This window comes from Equus caballus, chromosome 4, assembly GCF_041296265.1.
Source record: "Equus caballus isolate H_3958 breed thoroughbred chromosome 4, TB-T2T, whole genome shotgun sequence".
Taxonomy (NCBI): domain Eukaryota; kingdom Metazoa; phylum Chordata; class Mammalia; order Perissodactyla; family Equidae; genus Equus; species Equus caballus.
Genome location: NC_091687.1, coordinates 35,808,760 through 35,825,121, shown reverse-complemented (window position 1 = coordinate 35,825,121; position 16,362 = coordinate 35,808,760). Strand labels below are relative to the sequence as shown.

At 35.5% G+C, this 16,362-nt stretch overlaps 1 protein-coding gene and 1 long non-coding RNA gene across 16 annotated transcripts in view; one reads left to right on the top strand and one right to left on the bottom strand.

Annotated features, from left to right (window-relative positions):
- Positions 1 to 16,362, bottom strand: part of CROT (carnitine O-octanoyltransferase) — an 85,896-nt gene that overhangs the window by 4,516 nt on the left and 65,018 nt on the right. For all 15 annotated transcript variants that reach the window (XM_070265588.1, XM_070265585.1, XM_070265587.1 and 12 more), the window contains 8 exons: positions 16,016 to 16,117; positions 11,375 to 11,458; positions 11,188 to 11,295; positions 10,832 to 10,962; positions 2,378 to 2,501; positions 1,428 to 1,506; positions 1,244 to 1,337; positions 998 to 1,117 (listed from right to left, as the gene is read on the bottom strand). In XM_070265588.1, the coding sequence (XP_070121689.1) occupies positions 998 to 1,117; positions 1,244 to 1,337; positions 1,428 to 1,506; positions 2,378 to 2,501; positions 10,832 to 10,962; positions 11,188 to 11,295; positions 11,375 to 11,458; positions 16,016 to 16,117 (842 nt within the window). The remainder of the gene's footprint in view (positions 1 to 997; positions 1,118 to 1,243; positions 1,338 to 1,427; positions 1,507 to 2,377; positions 2,502 to 10,831; positions 10,963 to 11,187; positions 11,296 to 11,374; positions 11,459 to 16,015; positions 16,118 to 16,362) is intronic.
- LOC138923892 (uncharacterized) overlaps positions 2,914 to 16,362 on the top strand; it is a 35,353-nt gene continuing 21,904 nt past the window's right edge. Inside the window, exon 1 of the long non-coding RNA XR_011438128.1 lies at positions 2,914 to 3,227. This is a non-coding gene — a long non-coding RNA (uncharacterized lncRNA). The remainder of the gene's footprint in view (positions 3,228 to 16,362) is intronic.

The window sequence follows — 16,362 nt, the reverse complement described above, 5'->3', positions numbered from 1 at the left end:
TTATGAAAAAGGATAAGATCTATGTTTAACTTTTGTCATTCAACCTTTAATTTGCACATTAATGTACACAAACTGAATACTATGGGAATACATAACATAAGGACTCAGATGCCAAGAAATACAAGCACCACTGATATAACAGACCATGCACAAATCACACCTGACATGGGGGCAGATGATAAAGTTTAAAAAAAATAAAATGGCTGTAAACTCTTTAAAGAAGAAAAAGCATAAAAACAATATCTTAGAAACTGAAATATGCCGTATATATTATCATTCGAATTTTTCCCATTCCATGTGAAGTGCCTCCAATCCTGCTCTCTTCTTGTTCACATAGTGCTAAATGTGGCGACACCATTTTGTTATAAAGCCTCCCATGCTTTGAAAGACCCCAATAAAGAGACTTCCAGACTATGTGAATGAGGACCTTCCAAGCCTTTCTATCAATTCCACATCACCTTGTTCTCCACCTCTCTTTTTCCTACCAGGTTTTAACATTTTCTTTCTCATTCTTTCCACAAACATAAGTCAAACCTCATACAACTGAAATGAAATGCATCTGAATTGGTAAAACATTCTTTTTTTGAATATAAATTAATTTATTTAGTCTCTTATCTTACTCTTATTAGTACTGTCTATGACTGTGTGAACCACCACATATTTACAAGGCAGTGAAATTTTATCTGAACCTACCATAAAATACTTCGGATGGAACAAATATGTTAATATGTGCAGTGATTTTTGAGGATGATGACATGATCACTGAGTCAACCTTAAACAGTGTTCTGCACAAAATGGCTAAAGGACTAAGATGACAAGTGTCTCGAAAGCAGGACAGAGAAACATAAATATACATCAAATGCCTAAGTGGTAAAAATAATTACCTATGCAGCAAGTGACATCACAACACAGAATCATAGTGTAGGAAAGACAATCAAACAACAAATGCTAGCTTTCTTACTCTATAGCACAGTAAGAAGAATAGGAGCAACCTCACCTGTTGTCTCTGATGTGGTAGAAAAATCCATAGCCATTGTGCACCATGGGAGCCACCACTCCCTGGATTCTGAAGTAACCAATCAGGCTTGTTGAGAGGACAAAGTTTCCACCTCCTCCACTGTGTGGCATAAAGAAAGAATATTTTACTAGGCTTGCAGAAGCTTCTATTGCTTCTGAAGAACTTTTAACATTCAGTAAAAAAACAAACTGCTTGATGAAGTTATAAAACACTCCACTATATCACCTTTTGGAGAAAAGTGGGTCCGTAAAGAGTTCTGGAATTGGGAGACCTTCCTCTTTTGCTATGAGTGAAAGACCTAAAAGATGACGGTCAAATCCTGCAATGAAACCCCACATCTCAAGTCAGAAAAAATTTTTCAACGTAAGAGGTTTTTTAAAAAAAGTTAGAATAATTCTAATATAAGTACCTTTTCCAGTTGAACAATCTTTCATCATTTTATTATGCTTTGCAAAAGCCTGTAACATCTTTTGCTGCCGCTCAAGGAGCTATGTTAAAAATCAAGAGACACTTCAATAACAAACTGCACAGAAAGCAAACAAAAGACCCCTGAGCTCAGTGTAATTAGGAGTTGGGTGATTTGGGAGAGAAAAAGAAGATTTCTAAGACCTTGAGACACACGCTTCTGTGTCTTTCCCTTACTTCTAGTATTGTGTTTTCCTTCCTATATGTCCTGCATCTTGATTATTTCTTTCTCAGAATAGGAAAATAGGAAGTTCCAGCACTGAAGCGACATTAACAAGTATAAAGACAGCAGCAACTAGAATTTCAAAACTAAAGCATAGTTGTACAAAAATGATAATGAAGCCGTTCCTTGAAATTAAAACAAATTAACAGATACATATGATAGACAGAACTATGTCTATCAAAACTAAAGGAGCCCATGCAATACCAAAATAGCAGGGGGAAGGAACTACCCTGTTGTCTAAATGCTTCAAAAAAAAAAGTATAAAACAAAACTTATAAAACTAGTCTGGTTCTAATATATGAAAACAAAAATATGTGATTTCAAAAACATTCAAACACATCAAGAACAGCTTCCTGTTAAAGGTGCTTTGGGAGTCTGCATTTTACTGGTGTTCTTCTAAAAGCAGATCAATACTAGTGAAATACTCAAGGTACTGAGGATATTTTGCCTAGGAAATGACACAAATGGGCTTCTTCCCAGGTCTTCCTTGTTTCTTATTCTTTCCAGATATATATCTCACTGGCAACTGAACAAATCTTTGGAAAACTTCAGGAAAAAATGTCTGAAAGTATTTTACTCATCCAGGGGAATTGAGGTAAAGAAGTTACTGATTCAAGGGCCAAGGTTCCTGTAGAACAAATTCTGTGAATCTTTCCATTTCAAATACTCACACTGGCATAAGGATTCTGCATGGACTGGCACCACCTGACTGCTTCTACTGTACAAGATCGCACAGTCTCTGTACGGCCATGATAAAAATATCTTGTCATAGCTGTTTCATAGCAGCAACCAGGGCTACAAGAAAAAATGAAAGTAAGAGAATGTATTACAAGAAAGAAAATGCTCTAATGTTATTACAAAGAAGAGTTTCCCTAATAAAACTGCTTAGTGGCTTTGGTCAGACACTAAGTTCTACAATATAGAAAACAGTTGAGACTTTCAAGAACAAAGAGGCTATTTTCAATATCAAAGAGCAAAAAGTACTCTGGTACAGAGGGTCTCATATAATATGGAACGTTTCAAAGGCTTGGCTGCTGTCAGGTTATATGCAGAGGAGTCTGTGGTAGGTGGCCTCTAAGATGCCCTCCAGTAATCCCTGCCTCCTGCCATTTATGCCTTGGTATAACCCCTCACTTTGAGCGTGGGATGGACTTAATGACTTCAATCTAATGAAAAGAATATGACGAAAGTGATGGGATGTCACTTCTGAAATTAGGTTACAAAGAGAGCCCTCTCTTGCTCTCTCACTTCCTTACTCTAAGGAAAGCCAGCTGCTATGCTGGTTGCTACCCTATAAAGAGGCCTAGGTGGCAAGAAACTGAAGGAGGCCTCTGGACAACAGCTTGGGAGGAACTAAATCCTACTAATAACCATGTGAGTGAGCTGGAAGGGAATCCTCCCTCAGGAGTGCCTTCAGATAAGAACAGAGCCCTGGCTGACAGCCCGACTACAACCTCACAAGAGACCTGAAGTCTGAGGCAGCCAGCTAAGCCACACTTGGATTCCTGACCAACAGAAAATGTGAGATAATAAATGTTTGTTGTTTTAAGCAACTAATTTTGGGAGTAATTTGTTATACAGCAATAGATAATACAGAGTCTTTGGCCTTTAGCTCCTTCATATAGAACATGAATGACTGTAGAATTAAGTAAAAGTATTATTTAAGAAGTTCCCCAGAGCGATGACTGTTTTCCTGGGTTGGAGAATGATATAATGATTTTAGATATAAAGCTCTCTTACTTTCCTGGTGGTTGGAATTTAGAGTTAAAGAGATCAAATGGAATGAGTAAAAGGGCTGAATGTGGCCAAGAGGGCTCAAACAGAGTTACTGAGCCTCTTCTGTTCAGTGTTTCTGTGAGGCTGTCTCCCCGAGCTAAAGTTGTATCCTTTCAAAGTATGAAGGAGAAAGTGTAAATAAAAACTTTCAACACCACTAAAATAACATTCTTTTAAAAATAGATTAAATATAAAAGCAGCAAGAATGAATAACAAAATATCACTACTCTGTAACCTTTAATGAAATAACTGATCTTGGTAATGATCATCAATGGCTCTTAAAACCATTAGGTGAAAAACTCGGGGAGGAAACTCTGTAATGGATCTAGGCTGACAACTGAAGCCATTCTCAATCTGAAAAGGATGAAATAGAAACCAAGTACCATTAACTATCTAATTTATTGTTGTAAAAAATAAAAATAACTGATTACTCTTCTCAAGTCTCTAGAGCTAACTACCAGTTTATAGGAAATATGGGAGAAGCAGCAACATGTTTAACAGTTTTGTTTTGTTTTTTTTTTTACTTAAAAGGAAAATGCATAAAATATAAATTTACGTTAGTGGGCACACTATGTATAAAGATGTAATCTGTGACAATAACAAAATAAAGAGGGCAGTACAGAGATGTACAGAAGCAAAGTATATACTATTGAAACTAAGCTGATATTATTCAAACTAAGTTGTTTTAAAGTTAAGATGTTAATTGTAATCTCCAAGGTAACCAAGAAGAAAATACCCAAAAAAACAAAAGAGAAAAAGACAGAAGGGAATCAAAATGGTACACTACAAAAAAACTAAATACAAAAAAGGCAGTAATGGAGAAATTGAGAAACAAAAAACATGTAAGACCTACAGAAAACATAGCTAAATGGCAGAAGTAAATCTCTCCTTATCAGTAATTATTTTAAATGTAAAATAGACTAAACTCTCCAATCAAAGGCAGAGATTGGCAGGATGGATAAAAAAACATTGTCTATGCGGTCTACAAGAGATTCACTTTAGATACAAAGACATTAAGAGGTTAAAAGTAAAAGGATGAAAAAAGATATTCCATGAAAACAGTAGCCAAAAGAGAGTTAGAGTGGCTATGTTATTATAAGATAAAACAGATTTTAAGTCAAAAAGGTTAAAAAAGACAAAGAGGACATTATATATTGATAAAAATGTTTAATTCATCAAGAAGAGATAACAATTATGAAAATATATGCACCAAACAACAGAGCCCTAAAATATATGAAGCAAACATTGACAGAATTGAAGAGAGAACCAAACAACTCTACAATAGTTGGAGACTTCTATACCCAACTTTCAAAAATGGATAGAATATGCAGACAGAAGATCAATAGGGAAACAGAGGACTCGAACAACACTATAAATAACTAGACCTAATAGATATATAGACAATATGCCACTCAATAACAGCAGAATTCAAATTCTTCTCAAGTGCACATGGAACATTCTCCAGGATAAACCATATATTAGGCCACAAAACAAGTCACAATAAATTTAAAAAGACTGAAATCATAAAATGTATTTTCTTCAATGACAATGGAATGAAGCTAGAAATCAATAACAGAAGAAAAACTGGAAAATTCACAAATATGTAGAAATTAAACAACATCCTCTAAAATAACTAATTGGTCAGGAAGCAATCACAAGGGAAATTAGAAAATACCTTGAGATGAATGAAAATGAAAACACAACATACCAAAACTTATGGGACAAAGCAAAAGCAGTGTTCAGAGGGATATTTATAGCTCTAAACTCTTACATTAAAAAAAGATCTCAAATCAATAAACTAACTACACACCTTAAGGAATTAGAAAAAAGAACAGCAAACTAGACCCAAAGCTAGCAAAATGAAGAAAATAATTAAGACTAGAATGGAGATAAACAAAATACAGAAATGAAAAATAGAGAAAGTTAACTAAAGCAAAAGGTTGGTTCTTTGAAAAGATCAACAAAACTGACAAACCTTTAGCTACACTAAGATAAAAAGGGAATAAACTCCAATTACTTAAATTAGCTATAAAAGAGAGGGCATTATTTTGACTTTACAGAAATAAAAAGGATTACCAGCATATCTTGGAGATATTGCAGGTTTGGTTCCAGAGCACTGCAATAAAGTCAATATCACAGTAAAGGGAGTCACACTAATTTTTTGGTTTCTCAGGGAAATAAAAGTTATATTTATAATATACTGTAGTCTATTAAGTGTGCAATAGCATGATGTTTGAAAAAACAATGTACAACCTTAATTTAAAAATACTTTATTAGTAAAAAATTGCTATCATCTGAGACTTCAGCAAGTCATAATCTTTTTTGCTGGTGAAGGGTCTTGTAAAAAAAGCAGTATCTGCAAAGCAGAAGAAAGCAAAGCACAATAAAACAAGGTATGTCTGTGAAAGAGAATACTATGAACAACTGTATACCAATAAATTGGGTAACCTAAATAAAATGGACATATTCTGAGAAACACATAAATTAACAAATATGACTCAAGAAAAAATAAAAATGTGACTGGACCTATAACAAGTAAGAAGATGAATCAGTAATCAAAAACCTCCAAACAAAGAAAAGTTCTGGACGAGATGGCTTCACTGATGAATTCTAACACTTAAAGAATTAACACCAATCATTCTCAAACTCTTCTAAAAAACTGAAGAGGAGGGAATACTTCCTAATTCATAATATATGAGACCAGCATTACCCAGTTACCAAAAACAAAGACATTACAAGAAAAGACACTATAGACCAATATCCCTTATGAATGCAGATACAAAAATCCTCTACAAATTACTAGCAAATCAAATTCAGCAGCATACTAAAAGGATGATACACCATGGCCAAGTGGGATTTATCCCAGGAATGCGAGGGTGGGTCAACATGAAAAATCTGTATAATACATCACATTAATAGAATGAAGGAAAAGACCTACACGATGATCTCAACTGATACAGAAAAAGCTTCTGACAAAATCCAACACTCTTCCGTAATAAAAACACATGGGGCTGGCCTGGTGGTGTAGCGGTTAAGTTCACACATTCTGCTTTGGTGGCCTGGGGTTTGTGGGTTCAGATCCTGGGTGCGGACCTATACACCACTCATCAAGCCATGCTGTGGCAGGCGTCCCACATATAAAATAGAGGAAGATGGGCACAGATGTTAGCTCAGGGCCAATCTTCCTCAGCAAAAAGAGTAGGACTGGCAGCAGATGTTAGCTTAGGGCTAATCTTCCTCCAAAAAAAAAATCATAATAAAAACACTCAATAAACTATGAATAGAAGGGAACTTTCTTGTGGCCTGGGGTTCGCAGGTTCGGATCCCGGATGCGGATGTGGCACCACTTGGCAAAAGCCATGCTGTGGTAGGCATGCCACATATAAAAAGTAGAGGAAGGTGGGCATGGATGTTAGCTCAGGGCCAGTCTTCCTCAGCAAAAAGAGGAGGATTGGCAGTAGTTAGCTCAGGGCTAATCTTCCTCAAAAAAAATAAAAATAAAAAAATAAAGAAGGGAACTTTCTCAACATGATAATGGGCATTTATGAAAAACCAACAGCTAACATCATACTCAATGGTGAAGGACTGAAAACTTTCCACCTAAGATGACTAAGAAGACAAGGATGCCTGCTTTTGCCACTTCTATTCAACATAGTACTGACTGTTCTAGCCAGAGGAAAAAAAATAAAAGGCATCCAAATTGGAAAGCAAAAAGCAAAACTATCTCTACTCACAGATACTTGATCTTATACTTAGAAAACCCTAAAGAGTTCAAAAAAACTGTTAAGAGCTAATAAACAAATTTGGCAAAGTTTCAAGATACCAAATCAACACACAAAAATCAGTTGCATCTCTATACACTAGCAATGAATGATCCGGAAAAAAAATTAAGAAAAAAATTCCATTCACAATAGCATCAAAAAGAATAAAGTACTCAGGATTAAGTTTAACGAAGGAAGTGAAAAGACTTGTACACTGAAAACTACAAATCATTGCTGAAAGAAATTTAAAAAGACACAAATAGATGGAAAGGGACCCCATGTTTGTGGACCAAAAGACTTAATATTGTTCAGATGACAATACTACCCAAACTGATCTACTGATTCAATGCAATCTCTATCAAAATCCCAACATTTTTGCAAAAATGGAACAACTCATCCTAAAACACACAAGGAATTTCAAGTGACCCAGAATAGCCAAAAAATCTTGAAAAAAAGAACAAAGGTGAAGAACTCACACTTCCAGATTTCAAAACTTACTACAAAGGTACAATAATCAAAACAGTATTGTATGGGTACAAGAAGAATGGCACAAGAGATATATAGACCAATGGTACAGAATTAGAAGCCCAAAAATAAGCATCACAGCTATGGTCAACTGATTTTGCACAAGAGGGTCAAGACCATTCAATAGGGAAAGAACAGTTTCTTCAACAAATAATGCTAGGAAAACTGGATATCCACATGCAAAAGAATGAATTTGGACCCGTACCATATGCCATATACAAAAATTAATGCAGAAGGGATCAGAGATCCAAAGTAAGATCTAAAACTATAAAATTCTTAGAAAAAAACATAGGGAAAAAGCTTTTGACGTTGGATTTGGCAATGATTTCTTAGACATGATGCCAAAAGCAGGCAACAAATGAAAAAAAAATAGATAAATTGGACATCAAAATTAAAATCTTTGTGAAAAGATACCATGAAGAGAGTGAAAAGACAACTCACAGAATGGGAGAAAATATTTGCAAATCACATATTTGATAAGAGTTTCATATCCAAAACATATAAGGAACTCTTACAATTCAACAACAAAATGACAAACAAACCAACTACCAAATGCACAAAGGACCCTGAATAGACATTTTGCCAATGAAGATATAGAAACGGCCAATAAACACATGAAAAGATAATCAACCTTATTAGTCATTAGAGAAATGAAAATAAAACCGCAAGAGATACCACTTCACAACTACTAGGATGGCTATAATTTTTTAAAAACAGAAAAAACTTGAGGGTATTATGCTAAGTGAAATAAGTCAGAGGGAGAAAGTCAAATACCATATGATCTCACTCATAAGTAGAAGACAAAAACAACGACAAAGAAATACACAGCAACAGAGACTGGATTGGTGGTTACCATAGGAGAAGAGGGGTGAGGAGAGGGCAAAAGGGGTGATTAGGCTCACATGTGTGGTGATGAACTATAATTAGTTTTTGGGTGGGGAACATGATGTAATCTATACAGAATTTAAAATATATTACAATGTACATCTGAAAGCTATATAATGTTATAATCCAATGTTACTGCAATAAAAATTTTTAAAAAATTAAATAAATAAAATAAAATAAATAAACCCAGAAAAAATAAATAAATAACTGTTAGCAAAGATGTGGCACAATTAGAACCTGCTGGTAGGAATGTAAAATGGTGTTGCCAACTGTGGAAAATAGTTTGGTAGTTCCTCAAAAAGTTAAACTTAGAATTACCACACAACCCAGCAATTCCACTCCTAGATATACACTTAGAATAACTGAAAACAGGGACTCAAACAGACATGTGTATATGAATGTTCACAGCAGCATTATTCACAATAGCCAAAAAGTAGAAACAAGCTAAGTGTCTATCAACAGATGAATGGGTAAACAAAATGTGATAAATCCATATAATGGAATATTATTCAGCCATCAGAAGGAATGAAGTTACAATTCTACAACATGGATAAACCTTGAAAACATTATCTTAAGTGAAAGAAACCAGACACAAAAGGACAGATACTGTATAATTCCACTTACAGGAAATATCTAGAACAGGCAAATTCATAGAGACAGAAAGAGATTAGAGGTTACCAGGGGCTGGGACAGAAGGAGGAATGGGAAGTTATTGCTTAATGGGTACAGAGTTTCTGTTTGGGGTGATGAAAATATTTTGGAAATGGATAGTGGTGATGGTTTCACAACATTGTGAATTTAATTAATGCCAGTGGATTAAAAACTTAAAAATGGTTAAGGGCCAGGGGCTGGCCCCATGGCCGAGTGGTTAAGCTCGTGCGCTCTGCTGCAGGCGGCCCAGTATTTCGTTGATTCGAATCCTGGGCGCGGACATGACACTGCTCATCAAACCACGCTGAAGCAGCGTCCCACATGCCACAACTAGAAGGACCCACAACAAAGAATATACAACTATGTACCGGGGGGCTTTGGGGAGAAAAAGGAAAAAAAATAAAATCTTTAAAAAAAAAAAAAATGGTTAAGGGCCAGCCCTGGTGCCCTAGTGGTTAAGTTCAGTGCACCGTGCTTTGGTGCCCAGGCACGGACCTACACCACTTGTCTGTCAGTGGCCATGCTGTGAGGGTGGCTCACATACACAAAGAGGAAGATTGGCAACAGATGTTAGCTCAGGGTGACTCTTCCTCAGCCAAAAAAAAAAAAGGATTAAAACTGTAAGTTTTATTGTATATACACTTTACCAGGATAAAAAAAGATAATTGACTGCTTAAGGCAAAAATAGTAACAGTGCATTGTGAGGTATATAAATATGTAAAAGTGTAACGTATGACAACAGCACAAAGAATGTGAGAAGCAAAATAGAAGCATTCTGCTTTAAGCTTCTTACACTATATTTGTAGTGGAAAATATCATTTGAAGGTAGACTGCGATAAGTTAAAGATGCATTTTGCAAACCCCACTGCAACTACTAAAACAAACAAAAAATCAGAACAGCTGACAATGGAGATAAAATGAAACAATAAAAAAAATACCCCATGAATTCAAAAGAGGATAAAAAAGAAAGAACGAAAGAAACAGATGGGATAAAGAGAAAACAAGTAAGATGCAGACTTAAACGCAACTTTATTAATAGTTATATTAAATGTAAATAATCTAAACATCCTATTTAAAGACAGATATTCTCAGAGTGGATTAAAAAAAGCAAGATCAAGGAGCTTCCACTTCTGCTGAGGATGTAGAAAGTCATAACATACCATCTCTCCTGTCCTAAAAATGAGTGAAGACTTGATAATTTATAAAATCACATCTTTTCATGAACCCTTCTGAATACTGAGGCTGCAAGAAAACCAAGTGATCTGAATTCCAAAGAATGGCAAAACTCCTCTTAGAAGAGAGCAGACACTTCAAAAATATTAAGGTAATGAAAAACAAAGACTGTGAAAGTGGTGAAAGTGTCACAGATTGAAACTCTAATACACTGTTGATGGAATTTCAAATTAGGACACAGTGTAAATTGGGAAAAAAGTCGGAAAAAACACTGGGGAGTTAGGATGGAACAGCCATGATAAAGACATACCCCTGACTTCAAGATTCTGAAAATGGAAAACAAATGGTCCTTACCATCCGTGAAGTCTATAATAGGCCAGCTGAAGTGCAAGCTGAACAAACGTATCAGGGTGAAGCCTCATCTTCTTGGTTAACTTTTTGCCAAAAGATGTAAAGGCATACACGAAAATCTGCAGATCAGAGGCCTAACAAAAAAAATTAAATGGGAACAGTAAAAAGTCACCTAAGGAAGATACCCCAAAGACAACCAAGTCATCATTTGCATTAAAGTAATCATCAGACATAAATAATTAAAAGTATAAAAGCTATAATTTAAAAATGTTTTATGCTGTCATGCTTGGATGATAGCCAAATTTTTATATATAATAGTCAAAAGCAGTTACTATCTAAGAGAAAAGTGAAAAATCTACCTGCTTGAGATATTGGGCTTTAGCTTGGTTGATATCATCTAATACTTTCTCATCCACAGTGAAAATAAGCTCCTCTGGAAGTGGTATATCCCGTACATTTTCTGAACCCTGAAAATATGGAAGACTTAAAAACATTATATCTATAAAAATATGAGGGGAAAAAGGAGGAATATTTGTTCTAACATACCTTCCATCTTCCTTCATTCTCCAAAATTTTCTCATCAATATAATGGCTGATGTTTACGATAATCATTGCATCATAAGGAGCATGCTAAAACAAAAATACACAAGATTTTGAATACTTGACATCAATACTTTATGTCAAGTTAAAACTTTACCAGTATTTTGTTTTCACTTTCCCCCATTCTTAACACATAATAAAGTACAGAATTCTCAAATGCTTCACCTCCTAATAAAAAAGATATGGATATTCCACAGTATAGTATATATCTGCTGTATTTTATTTTCTGAGAAAGAACAAATATTTAAAGTTGGAAGCACCTAATTAGGGCTCTTGAGGTAATAGGGAGGGGTATAAAGTAAACATGAACAATCTAGAGAACATAAATTTCTACTTGGACTGGAAGTCAAAGCAGCTATATATATATGTATGCAATACTAAGATGCTCTGGAATTGTAAGAGCACTGTGGAAAAGCATATGGGGATGGCAGACTATCTGAAGGCTACACTGAGGATGAGGATGAACTTCTGTAGGAAAAGACATAGGCCACTATTTGGGTATTAAAAAATATAACGATTTTGGGACTGGCCTCATGGCCGACTGGTTAAGTTTGTGCGCTCCGTTTCAGTGGCCCAGCATTTTGCTGGTTCAGATCCTGGGTGTGGACAATGGCACCACTCACTAGGCCATGCTGAGGCAGCGTCCCACATGGCACAACCAGAGGCACTCACAAATAGAATATACAACTAGGTACTAGGGGGCTTTGGGGAGAAGAAGCAAAAAACCCCCAAAGATTGGCAACACATGTTAGCTCAGGTGCCAATCTTCAAAAAGAAAAAAACAAATAATAATTTTGTGTATATATCTACAAGAATATTCAGATGTGGCGGAAATAATCTTCAATGTTTAAGGAATGTGGCAAATATGGGCTGAGTTACCAGGGTGCTACAGGTTTGACAGCTATATTTAGAAAAAGGAATTGCAGCTAGTGAATTTTCCCATCATTTATTTTAGAGGACAAACTTTTTGCCTTATTTTCTCCATGTTCCTTTGATGACAATTACATCAGATGCTTTTTTTCCTCTATGTTAATGCTACCACTTTACATTAAACACAGTTACTATTCATGACAGAATGTGACAACGCTAACCTTGGAGAGAAAAAAGGGAGGCTTAACATATGGACCCACCCGACTTGGGTCCAGTTTCAGAGGGAGTAATTAGTTGCCTTAAACATCACCCTAACATCACACAGCACTGCTACCCCATATCATGGTCCAATGGAGCCTGAGAAGCACAGTATACTGGTACCCAGTAGGTAGCAGCCACAACATCAGGAAAATGCTCACAAAGGAGGTCAATACAAGACACGTCAGCAGCTCATCCCACATGTCAGCAACAGCATGCATAACAAGACCCACAGGTCATTGACAAACTCCTTTTCTAACTGCATCTCACAACTGTGTAGCACTTCAGAGCTTTACAAAGAATTTCACAGATATCACATATATTGTTTCATGTGAGACAATAGTATTAATCTCTTTTTTACTGGAACCGGCAAGAAAGAGCAAGACTGAAGGACGTAAGTCTCTGACTTACAATTCTACCCATCCAGCTCCCAGTGGAAAGCTAATAAACAATTTAAATAAAAAGTTAGGAAATATAAAAAATTCAAATACTTTCCTGACACTTTATTTGTTCACATAAGGTTTACCTCTCTCTTTTTTTGCTGAGGAAGATTTGACCTGAGCTAACATCTGTTGCCAATCTTCCTCTTTTTGTATGTGAGCCACTGCCACAGCATGGCCACTGACAGATGAGTGGTATAGGTCCATGCCCAGGAACTGAACCCAGGCTGCCAAATTGGAGTGTGCTGAACTTAACCACTAGGCAACCAGAGCTGGCCATCTTTTTTTTTTTTTCATTCATATGGAGACATTATGTGTAACATACTGTTTAAAAATGTGGACTTCGGTTCTGAGTCCAAACCCCACCACTTGCTAGCTGTGCAACTATGAGAAAGCCACTTAATTCTTTAAGTAAACTGACTCATTTGTTAGTGGGGATAATAATACCTATTTTCATACAGTTGCTGTTAAAAACAATAGTAATAATGCTTATAAAGTGCCCTCTACAGAACCCGGTCCACACAATAATTAGTAACTGTTGTTATTATTGACAACTAGTGTTTATTATATGCTTCCTATGTGCTCTTCACAAAGCCCTCTAATGAAGCCTTCATAGAGAAGACAAAAAAGGTGACCTTAGGATTTTAAATCCTAAAAGGGAAAAGCAATTAATTAGTATAATCACAAAAGCACATATTCAAGTACCAATGGAAGAGAGCAGAAACACAGCTTTGGATTAAGAACACTTCTACTTTAGTTTATACACTTTACTAATGATGTTTTACAGAAGTTAAATTACATTTTCTGTAATCATCCTAGGTTACAAGGAAAACCTAATGGAACTTTAAAAGAAGATTATCAAGTGGAGATAATCAGATTGATGTTATAAATATATAGATGTTAATATATACACATAAAACATGTCCATGCACTTACTATAGGAAAGCATCTTGGTTGTGCTGAGATGTATGCTCACTATGGGACCAATATTCTTTATTCAGAGATAGAAAAGATCATTAAAGTTATTTTTATCCTGAATTTGAGCAAACAGCACGATGTTGGTGCTATTAGTAAAAATCAAAAAGTGCTAAGTGGTTTTCTGGGGGTTGGGAGTGACGGAGAAAAGAAAGATGATGAGTTCTTGATAATGAGAGCAACTTACCCTTATGTAACAATATAACATCCAATTTGAACAATTTAGCATATAGTGAAACAGAACTCTCAAAAGAGAATAATAGGTAAAAACTAGAAAAGCATAACTGTAAGCCACCAAAAATGGTCAACCAAACTATTAACCCAAGGAAGAGAGCAGGCATAGGGGAAAAAGTATGACTAAAATTAAGGTCAGCTTTAGAATTAGTAGAGGAAAGGACTTTTAGGAGGATGGAAGCAGAGCCACATTCGTATGGAAGCAGAGCCACATTCATATGGAGCAGAGAGTAATCAACTTCAGCCCACAGGTCAAAGAGAAATGGAGGGAAGAAGCCAGGAGGAAGTTAGCCAGTTAACAAAGGATAGTTTCCAGGGAATACAAAGATATAAGCCAGACAGAGGAGGTCACGAAGAATCAAACAAGGCCGAAGAGAAGAAAACTGAGGCAATTAACCAGAAATATTTTGTCAACCACAGACTCCAAGGAAGAGGAAAGACAACAAATCTTCAAAATGACTCATGGCAATCTTTCACTCTGATGAGCTCCTATAATAGACATCTAGTTTTAGTATCCGCTCATCAACCACTCCACCTTCTTCTGTGATAATAGCAACTTTATTTTTCTTTAGGCAACCACCACTCCTCTCTGTGGTGGTTTGAATGGGGGTGTTTCTACTGTCGAGGTTCCAAGGCCAGACGAATCACAGCACCTGATTCCCTAGAATGGGCCCCTGATTCACACAGGCCGCGCACAACCAATGAACACTATTCCCAGGACTTTTGCTAGGGAAAAAAGCTGGCTATTTCCACGAGGAGCACTAATCTGTGAAGAGAACTGTGAAGACATGATATTGTGGATACAAGAATCGCATGGGGTAGTCTCCCTAAAAATAAAAGCCAAACATAGTAAAGTAATGCCAAAAAACAGAGAGAAATTTCTAATGAAAGCATTTGGACACTGGAAATCAGTCTTTCTGAAATTTAGCTGTACTCCTATGCCAACAAATATCTTCTTAAGCTAATGCTAGTTTGATTCAGGTTTCTATCACCTAAAACTAAATAAATACTGATAAATACAACTGTTGAACCCAGATCAGTGTAACAGGTCTTATCAGTATTTTACAGTCATTAAATGCTTTTGGAGGAAGGCCACCAAAAACAAATAAAAAATCTAAATCCTCATACTATTTTATACCAAATTATATACTTTATGAAAAATGTCACAACGAGATTACAAGTGTGTGTTGCAACTCTAACTGAGGCTGATTTTCTAATTTTCTTGAACCTCCTGAATGTCCCTCAGAAACTGGCAAGATAGAGCTAATAAAGATGACTATGGGAGAACAGAAGAGAAACAAGAAAAGTTTTGGGTTTTTTTTAATGAAGAAGGTAAAAAGTGGTATTAAGTACCAGACATTTTAATATCCATAGTGTAAACAAATAATGTTCCAAAGATCATATGCCATTTTAGGGGAAATAGGTATACAAAATTATTACGTAAATCTAGAAATAAATCCAGATATATTTCTCTGTGCATAGAACATATGCATAATGCTATACAATAACTTTTAAAATAGGTTGTAATTCTCAAAAAACAAGTAACAGTGGATTTTAAAGAGCTTATACTGCGTAAAAATACATACAAATTTTATACACACCTAACTGTTAGCCTTACTACAGATGAAAATAACTTGCCCTATACTCTACTTTCACTGAGAATTCATAACTAAACCTTTTACTATAATGCCATAAAACTAAAGAAATGTTTACTTATACTACCACAGCACAATGTAAGTACTGTACTTTATTGCCATTAAATTAACCTAAAACATTAAAAGGAAAAAAATAACTTCAGTAGTTTACTTACATCACAATTACAGCCAAATACTCCATTAGCAAAGGAAATCAAGTTATAGGATTTGTCACCCCAGCGCACTGTTGGGTCTCCAGTAAGAAGCATTGTAGTTACCTAAAATAAATGGAATATTTCCAAATTAAAAGGATTTTAATATTGGTTTGTAAGTATTTATATCTTATACATACATTATCTCATTTTTCCTCATCAGGTAATCCAAATTTAATAAAATAATAACAATTATACTCAAGAGATAATAATATTCTGGCCCTGACTTTAGATACTTCTCAAAATCTCAAGAAATCCTAGCAGAAAAAAAAATGCTGTACAATATTCATGGATGTTTAGAGGACATACAA